The 9679-nt window shown below is 43.3% G+C and overlaps 1 protein-coding gene across 2 annotated transcripts; it reads right to left on the reverse strand.

Annotated features, from left to right (window-relative positions):
- Nucleotides 1-114: 114 nt before the first annotated feature.
- C6H1orf50 (chromosome 6 C1orf50 homolog) lies at nucleotides 115-9527 on the reverse strand. Of its 2 annotated transcripts, none has more exons than XM_090333783.1 (5): nucleotides 9403-9527; nucleotides 9189-9304; nucleotides 3966-4052; nucleotides 1722-1853; nucleotides 115-818 (listed from the first exon to the last, which is right to left on the reverse strand). In XM_090333783.1, exons 1-5 carry the CDS (start codon nucleotides 9470-9472, stop codon nucleotides 633-635), a joined length of 591 nt encoding a protein of 196 aa, XP_090189909.1. In that variant the 5' UTR covers nucleotides 9473-9527; the 3' UTR covers nucleotides 115-632. The 2 variants fall into 2 exon arrangements, with proteins under 2 accessions (XP_090189909.1, XP_090189908.1); XM_090333782.1 differs by having other exon boundaries at nucleotides 9394-9527.
- Between the last annotated feature and the right edge of the window lie 152 nt (nucleotides 9528-9679).

The raw sequence follows: 9679 nt of genomic DNA on the forward strand, positions 1-9679 counted from the left end.
AGCTCTAGCCTTGAGAAAGTCCAAGGCTGCGCTCAGGACCTGAGCTCAAGCCCAGGACTGGCAAAAAAAAAAAAAAAAAAAAAAAAAGATAAGCTCAGAAACTTCGTCAATAGCCCAGAAACTTCACTCACTTTGATCCAGCCACACTGAGGTTTTATTTGGTTGTTTGTCGTGGTTTTAATCATCCACATATATGTAATGCTGTGGTTTTGGATGAATCTGAAACTGGCATTACATCAGTTGTGAGACAGGTCAACCTCAGTCTGAAATAAAAGACTGAAAATAGGCTCCTCGGGAAAATGACCCACCAACCTGAATGAAATGAAGATGTTTCCTTCTCTAACACTTTCACTTAAGGAAAGAACCACTGGAGATGAATAAGGAAAGTATACTAGCCAATCCTCTGAAACCCACTGGCTGAGTATCTGCGGCCCCAAGCAGATCTCTAGACAGAGTGCTGTAATTCCTTCCCACCCCATCTGAGAGCAACACTAACAACATTGACAGTCCAAGATGGATCTGCTTTACCTACATGTCCTTGGTTCTCATGACTTCTACCATCAAGGCAGAGAATGAGGCAACAAGGAAGTGACAGGACCCTGTTATGAGAGTTGCCGGTCAGAGCCCACATTTCAGTGAGTTAGTCCCTGGAAGGTGGGCTCAGTGACGGGAGGCAGGGCCACTGGCTGGTTTAGCATCTTGTCCATTATGCTGATTTTAGCATCTTGCTTCTCAATGTCCTCATATGGAGTCCAAGACAAATCATGCTGCAGTTTGTAGGCACCAAGGAAGTCATGTGGACAGCTTGTTCCCCACTCCTACAAAGCAAAGGAGAGTAGAAAGTTAGCAAACTGGATTCTCTTCCTACTTAAGATGCAAATTTCTTTTGGGTCTTTTTGCATCAGATTAACTGGAACCATTTTTGGAAAGTGGTTACAGTATACATCAGATCCTCCCCTTAACACAGATAATAAATGAGATAAATTCAGCATGTACTTCTTTTAGTCATGTCTGAGCTCTTTTTTTTTTTAATTTAAATGAAATCATCTTTTTTTGGTTTATTTTTTCACTTTGTTTTTGGAGAAAAGTATTTTTGTCGGTCATGGGGATTGGACTCTGGGCCTGAGTCTGTCCCTGAGCAATTCAGCTACTCCTACTCCTTGAGCCACAGCACCAAGCCACTCCAGTTTTCTAGTGGTTAATGGGAGATAAGAGTCTCACAAACTTAGGCTGACTTTGAATGGTGATCCTCAGATCTCAGCCTCCAGAGTAGCTAAGATTAGAGGCGTGAGCCACCACACCAGCTAAGGTCTTGATATGTAGATAAATAGATCCCAAGCTGACTTTGAATTCACCATGCAGCCCTGTCAAATTTCCTACCTCCGCCTCCCTTGTGCTGGGATTGTAGGTACATACCACCACACTTGCCTCGGTATCTAAGAAATAACTTGCCAGTCTACATGCCTACACTTTCATACACATATGGCAAAAATTTCTCAAAGGCTCTAGTTCTTGAGCCAACACAGTGGCTCATGCCTGTAATCCTAGCTACTCAGGAGGCTGAGGTCTGAGGATCAAGGATCAAAGCTGGCCCAGCACAAAAGAAGCTGAGACTCTTATCTCCAATTAACCTCTAGAAAACAGGAAGTGGGACCTGACTGGAGCAGGGCAGTAACCTTGAGCTGAAGAGCTCGGGACAGTGCAAGAATAAATGTTCTTACCTCTGGAGAAATAATGGAAAAGTATTGTTGACCACTCTCTCGTTTATAAAGGTAGTAAATGTTGCCAGGTTTTTTCACCATATTACAAGCTACATGGTGCAAGTCAGCATCTCTTCGAGCTTCTTCTAATACCTGAAATTCACAGAAGCATAATAAATAAAGGACTGATGTGCCAGGAGTGTGACCTAGTGGTAGAATGCTTGCCTAGCATGCATGAAGCCCTGGGTTTAATTCCTTGGTACGACATACACAGAAAGGGCTGGAAGTAGTGCAGTAGCTCAAGTGGTAGAGTGCTAGCCTTAAGAAAGCCAAAAGCAAGGAAGGAAGGAAGGAAGGAAGGAAGGAAGGAAGGAAGGAAGGAAGGAAGGAAGGAAGGACTGGAAGTAACAGTACTTATGCATAGAGATCAAAGTTGAACCAAGAGGATATAAATCACTTATTGCAAGCAATGAGGCTGAGGCAATAATAGAGCCTCCTGACAAAGAAAAGGACCAGATATCTCTAGTGTAGTGATGTGAAGGGAGGGGCCTAACAGGAGACTCCACAGGTTCCTTCTAAGATGCTGTTCTCAGAAGATATAACTGAGCTGAGCACTAATGGCTCATACCTATAATCCTAGCTATGCAAAAGAATTAGACCTGAGGATTGAAGCTTGAAGCCAGCCTGGGCAGCAAATCCCCCTGATATATAGCCATACATCTGTATAGACATAAATAGGTGTATAGCTATATAGATAGGTAGGTAGGTAGGAAGATAGGTAGATACATACATGCATCTTTTTTTTTTCTTCCAGTCCTGGGGCTTGAACTCAGGGCCTAGGCACTGTCCCTGAGCTGCTTTTGCTCAAGGATAGCACTTTAACCACTTGAGTTACAACACCATTTCTGGTTTTTTCTATTTATGTGGTACTCAGGAATCAAACGCAAGGCTTCACGCATGCTAGGCAAGCACTCTGCCACTAAACTACATTCCCAGCCCATCATCCCCTCATCCCACTCTTATGTCCAATTAAAAAGCCAAAAGCAAAGATGTGAGGGTATGGCTCATGGGATAGAGCAACAGCTTAAGTGAGAGTGAGAAGCCCTGAGTTCAAGCCCCAGTACTGATGCTTGCACACTTGCCCTAGCGCACGCATGTGTGTGCTTGCGCACACGTGTATACACACACATACACACACACACACACACACACACACACACACACACACACACACACACACACACGGCAATATCAGCTTCCCCAAAGGAGTTCCTTTTTGGTTTTGTTGGTTTGTTTTTTTTGTTTATTTGAAACTGCCTGACTTCAAACTTGCGATCTTTTTGCCTCCACTTTTTTTTTTTCCCGCCAGTCTTGGGCTTAAGCTCAGGGCTGGAGGACTGTCCTTGGATTTTTCTCAAGGCTAGAACTCTACCACTTGAGCCTCAGCACCACTTCTGGCTTTTTCTAAGTATGTGGTACCAAGGAATCCAACCCGGGTCTTCGTGCATGCTAGGCAAGCACTCTACCACTAGGCCAAACTCCCAGCCCTGCCTCCACTCTCTTAAGTGCTGGGATTATAAATACACACCACCATGCCCTGCCTAAAGCAGGGAGTTCTTGAGAGACCAAGAATGAAAGCAAGAGTGAACATGTATTATAAAAGCCTGCACTTGACTCATGAATTTCTGGCTCCTTGTTTAGAGATATGCTTTCTCTTCACACATAATTTCCTGGCATAACTAGATGCAGTCAGAAGGGCTATCAATGAGTCAAGCCTTGTAAGCAACCTTTTTTTTTTTTGCCAGTCCTAGGCTTGAGCTTAGGGCCTGAGCACTGTTCTTGGACTTTCTCAAGGCTAGAGTTCTACCCCTTGAGCCTCAGCACCACTTCCGGCTTTTTTCTATGTATGTGGTACCCAGGAATCGAACCCAGGTCTCCATGCATGCTAGGCAAGCACTTTAACCACTAGGCCAAACTCCCGGCCCCATTGTAAGCAACTTTTAAACCTCCCAAACCGTCAGCTAAATAAAGTTCTTTATAAAGTTAGCTTGACTCAAGTATTTTATCATAGTTAATACAAAACAGACTAACACAACTCTTAGGTTTATTCCTATTTTGCTGGAGTAATCTACATGTCTAGGAGGAACCGAAACAAATTAAGTGATTACAGTGATTACAAGCAACTTTGGCCAATCCTGTGAACCAAATGAAGAAAAGGAAAGCCTGTAATGAAGAAGATGAAGCCTATATAAAGGTCTCTCTTACCTTTCTGGCTTGTTCCTGCAAATGTTGGATTTGCTCAGCTATGACTGTCAGCTTGTTGGTAGCATTTGCTCGGATGAATTCATCAGCCTGTAAGTGAGAAAAAAACAAACTATGGATAAGAAAAGTACATTTCTATGATATTTTCATTTAGAGTCTAATGTGAAGTTAAGACAACATCTCTATTAATGCTAAAGTACAACTCCTATTCTCATTGTTGCCATGTAAGTGCCCACCCAAAGGCCCAGCTCAAATAATACTGTCATCATCCCACACCACAGAATAAAGTACTCCTTCTAGTCTGTTTTCATTGCTTTCTACCCTTCTCTACCTGAATGCTAATAGTACTGAACTTTTTTGGTCTTTCAACATGTCCTCCTCTCTTCATACCAAATATATTAAATACCTATACTCTCTCTCCTTCTAATATATTTCCTCAGTTTCTCATTTCTAAACATTTCTGAAATCAGGAAGCAAAAGACATTTGTGATCTAGCTTTTAACATCTGTTAATAAAAAATTTGATATGTATCTGTTAATTTGACTGTTACTTCAGTTGGATTATTATATCGTATCTTAAATTTTAATTTATGGTTGTATTTCTAATATATTTAAAATACACTCTCACCCTATACCATGATTCGAGCTCAGAGATTTTTACTTGCTCAGTTTATTCATTCAGCTAGACTCTACTATTCGAGACACATCTCCAGCCTAGCTTTTTTCTGGTCATTTTGGAAATGGAGTCTCAAGGACTATTTTACGTAGAGAGACTATAAACCATAGTAATCCAGATCCAATCTTGAGGAGCTAGTATTATAAAATGCACTTTAAAAAGACTACATTATCAAGCTGGATTTCATAGTTAACATTAGAGTACAGTGGTACATCTATAGTACCAGCTACTTAGGAGACTGAGAAAGAAACATTGCTTAAGCCTTGAACACTAAAAGACTAAGTAACCTGGGAACATAGCAACATTCCTCTAAAAACAAACAAACAAAACAATGTTATTTTGAAACAAAGTGACATTGTGATTGTTAATTTTGCAACATGAGGAATGCTTAAGAGATTCATAAAGCTCACCTCTGGAGGTGTCTTCTAGGACAGAGAATTAACAAGGAGGAAAGACCTGCCTTAAGTGTGGGCAGCACCATCCCCTAGCTGAGTGCTCACAAAGGAGAAAAGGAGAACCCCAGGCAGAACAGGCCTTCTCTCGTTTCTGTCAGTAGCTTCTGTCCCACCTCAACATGTCACCACAAATGTTCTACCTCAACAAAGGCCTGGAATCAACTGAACTGAGGACCATGAACTGAATCCTCTCAAACCATGAGCTAACATTAATACCTCCTCCCTTCAATTTATATCAAACATTGTATCACAAAGAATGAAAAAAAAATCCCACTCAAATATATATTTGGGTGCTGGTGTTTCATGCCTATCATCCTTGCTACTCAAGAGGCTGAGATCTGAGGACCACAGTTCAAAGCCAGACTGGGCAGGACAGTCCTTGTGACTCTCAGCTCCAAAGAATGACCGGAAAACTGAAAGTGGTGCTGTGGTTCAAAGTGGTAGAGTACTAAGCTTGAGCTGAAGATCTCAGGGACTGCACCCAGGCCCTGAGTTCAAGCCCCATAACCAACTAAAAAAAAAATAGAGTACCCATCATGCCAAGAAATAAAATCGAAGAGAATGAAAATTGATTAAAAGTTCTCAAATCCGTCTGGGAGTTTGGCCTAGTGGTAGAGCGCTTGCCTAGCATGCACGAAGACCCAGGTTCAATTCCTTGGTACCACATACATAGAAAAAAGCCGGAAGTGGGGCTGAGGCTCAAGTGGTAGAGCTCTAGCCTTGAGAAAGTCCAAGGACAGTTCTCAGGCCCTGAGCTCAAGCCCAGGACTGGTAAAAAAAAAAAAAAGTTCTCAAATCTAGGAGAGACTGATATGAGTAACTCAACTACAAGGAAGGAGTATCATTTAGAATGATAAAAAAAAAAAACTCGCTTACTTTCAAGAAAAGATGATTCATTTTTAGTGGCATACAATTAGATTAAGAAAAAGAAATCAGTACATCAGGGCTGAGGACATGATTAAGGTGGTAGAGGACTTGCTTAGAAAGTTCAAGGCCCAGGGCCGGGAGTTTGGCCTAGTGGTTAAAGTGCTTGCCTAGCATGCATGAAGACCCGGGTTCGATTCCTCGGTACCACATACATAGGAAAAAAAAAAAAAAAAGCTGGAAGTGGTGCTGAGGCTCAAGTGGTAGAGCTCTCGCCTTGAGAAAGTCCAAGGACAGTGCTCAGGCCCTGAGCCCAAGCCCAAGAATGGCCAAAAAAAAAAAAAAAAAGAAAGAAAGTTCAAGGCCCACCAGGACTGGCTAAAAAAGAAAAAAGCTTCAGACATTCTGAGGCTCACACAGTTGGAGAATGTGAGAGGAAATTACGGAATAAAGTTGTTTTTTGTTTTGTTTTGTTTTTTAAAAAAAGGATATGCTAGCCAGGTGCAGTGGCTCAGGCCTATAATCCTAGCTACTCAAGAGGCTGAGATCTGAGATCTGAGGATCGAGGTTCAAAGCCAGCCCAGGCACTAAAGTATGTGAGACTCTCATCTCCAGTTAACCACTAGAAAACCAGAAGTGGTGCTATGACCCAAATGGTAGGGCCGGTGCCTTGAGCTGAAGAGCTCGGGGACAACTCCCAGGCCCAGAGTTCAAGCCCCAGGCCTAACAAAACTGACAAAAAATTAAAAAAATAAAAACGGTTAGGGAATGTGGCTTAGTGGTAGAGTGAATGTTTAGCATACACAAAGGACTGGATTCAATTCCTCAATACCACATACACAGAAAAAGCCAAAAGTGGTGCTGTGGCTCAAGTGGTAGAGTACTAGCCTTAGGCAAAAAAGATGCTCAGGGACAGTGCCCAGGCCCTGAGTTTATGCCTCAGGATTGGCCAAAAAAAAAAAAAAAAATGTGGGGGTCAGGAATTTGACCTAGCGGTAGAGTGCTTGCTAGAATGCATGAAGCCCTGGATTGGATTTCTTGGTTATCACATACCCAGAAAAAGCCAGAAATGGTTCAAGTGGTCGAGCACTAACCATGAGAAAGCTCACAGTGCCCATGCCCTGAGTTAAAGCCTCAAGACTAGCAAAAAGAAAAAGAAAAGAAATGTGGCTGTTTGGGGCTGGGAACATGGTCTAGTGGTAGAGTGCTTGTTTCCGTGGGTTTGATTCCTTGGTACCACATACACAAAAAAAGCTGGAAGTGGTACTGTGGCTCAAGGGGTAAAGTGCTAGCCTTGAGAAAGCCCAGGGGCAGTGCCGAGGCCCTGAGTTCAAGCCCCCGGATTGTCAACAACAACAAAGAATTAGGACTCAGCAATGTCTGTCTATCCTGTAAGCATTCCAATTCAATCAGAAATACTGTGTGGTAATCGGTCTAAAGTTTCACAGCTCACATATGACAGATGATTTCATCCTAGATCAGTCAGATTTCGAAATTCACATCTTAATATCAAACCTACCAAGCTTTGTGAACACACATTAAGTGGAGTAACAGAGGTTAGTCATGCTAGGAAGTTTGTTTCTGTACACAGACAGTAAAAATATTGGATTCAATTTGTCTGTGTTTTTTCTTTATGATCTCAGAGACTGATTATATTGGAGAATTTGAGGCAGCATAAAATGTATCATTTATATTTCATTGTCATATAGTGTGAAAGACAAAAATTGTGTTCTTCCTTCCTGTAGTTTAGGCCATGTGATACACATAATGGTCATTCAGTAACACATAAAAAGGTTGTTTATCCAAAAATTGTCCCTGGCAGCAATTCTTCCAATAAGTGCTCTCCTAATCCATAAGAGTTGCACTTTGCTACCACTTCTCTAAAAAAGAGAAGACACAAGTTTTAATTTGGGGGGGAAAAAAAACTTCCTGAATTTTTTAAAGGTAAGGTTTAAGAACCAGGCATTAAATGTGCATACTTGAGAGGGCTCCACAACTGGAAGTCTTGATAATAGATGAGAAAGAATTTAGTTTCTCACTGAATTTGGTATTTCACTGAAGTGTATAGAGATGCAGTTCATGGCTGGAAGCAAAGCCCAGTGGTAAAGTACTTGCTTAGTAAGCATAGGCCCTGGAGTTTAAACCCTAGGACTCCCAGAATTAAATAAGAGAAAAAGAAAAATCATTTGAGGCTAATATTAAAAGGAGGATTAAGACTTGTGTCCAAGCCAGTCCATGGTGGATTACACCTGTAATCCTAACTACTCAGGAGTCTGGGAGGCAGAGGGGGCAAACTTTATGCCCAATTAACCACCAAAACGCCAGAAGTGTCAGCTTTTTAAGCAAAATGGCTAAAGGAGATAATAAGAGAACTCAATACCAGCATACATACACACAAAAAGACATGTCCAAACTTCCAGTACTTTATCCATTATTTTGCTTTTCCTCATATTTTTATCTTAGTGTTCAATAACCTCTGAGCTCAGGAATATTGTGTCTAAGGGAATGAGGACACAGGACAAAATTTAGAGCATTTGTACTCCTACCAGTTTTTAAGTAACTGATAAAGAGCTGATAGGAAGCAACCTAAATTAAGGAGACACTGGGGGCCGGGAGTTTGGCCTAGTGGTAGAGTGCTTGCCTAGCATGCATGAAGACCCAGGTTCGATTCCTCAGTACCACATACATAGAAAAAGCCTGAAGTGATGCTGTGGCTCAAGTGGTAGAGCACTAGCCTTGAGAAAAAAAAAAAGTGTCCAAGGACAGTGCTCAGACCCTGAGTTCAAGCCCCAGGACTGGCCAAAAAACAAAACAATAACAAAACAAAACAAAAAAACAAACTGGGTTTGTGGATTACAGAAATTTTTGTCACATGTGAAGTGGGAAGAATAACTTCTGTACTTGAGACCCCACAAGGCTGTCCTAAGATTGAAAAGAAATAGCAATACTGAAAGTCCTATGCAACACTTCCCACGACAGGAGATCATGGGCGCTCAGGTGGTAGTCGAACAAGCCTCTGGTCTTGGCAAGATGAGAGAGCTGGAGACGGACCGCCACTCACAATGACAGTGGGCTTTCCTCTGGAAACCGGAGACAAGAACAAGCGCTACTCCCTTCTAAGGGGCTGTGGGATCGATCCCAGCCGAAAGACGCAGGCCGGGCAGACTGCAAATGAAGATGGTTCTTCTTCACTTCCCCAGCGAACGAAGACGGTTATTCTACATTTCCTCACCTTCTGCACCTGCTCGGCGAGCGCCACGAGGTCTAAGGGGTCCCCGACCCGGTGGGTGTGGTAGGGGCTCACCAGGGCCAGGCCGCCGAGGGTCCGGGAGGGCTCCACCAGGGGTCCTGTGTGTCACAGGAACATAGGCGTAAGCTCCCGCCCTCGGCCTCCTGGGCGGCCTTCTTGATCCCCAAAGACCCCCCACCCGGCGTACCTGCCTGACCTGCCGCCTCCGGCACACCGGGACTCTCCGTACCTCCCTCTGCCCTGCCCGGCACCTCCGAGACCTCCATGAGAGCCCGCTAAGCACCCCACCACCACCCCGGTGGAGCCAGCCGGAAGAGGATGCGCAGAACCCCTGTGGGCGGAGCTTCCGTATTCCCTAACCATTGGAATGGCCTGAGCTCGAAGGCGGGGCTCCAACTGAACATCGTGATCCTAATTGGTTAAGAGCTAAAGAGGGCAGGCACTAGCCACCCAGGAGGGCTTGAGAGGCGGGG

The sequence above is a fragment of the Megascapheus bottae genome, chromosome 6, assembly GCF_031878675.1.
Source record: "Megascapheus bottae isolate mThoBot1 chromosome 6, mThoBot2.hap1, whole genome shotgun sequence".
Lineage (NCBI taxonomy): Eukaryota > Metazoa > Chordata > Mammalia > Rodentia > Geomyidae > Megascapheus > Megascapheus bottae.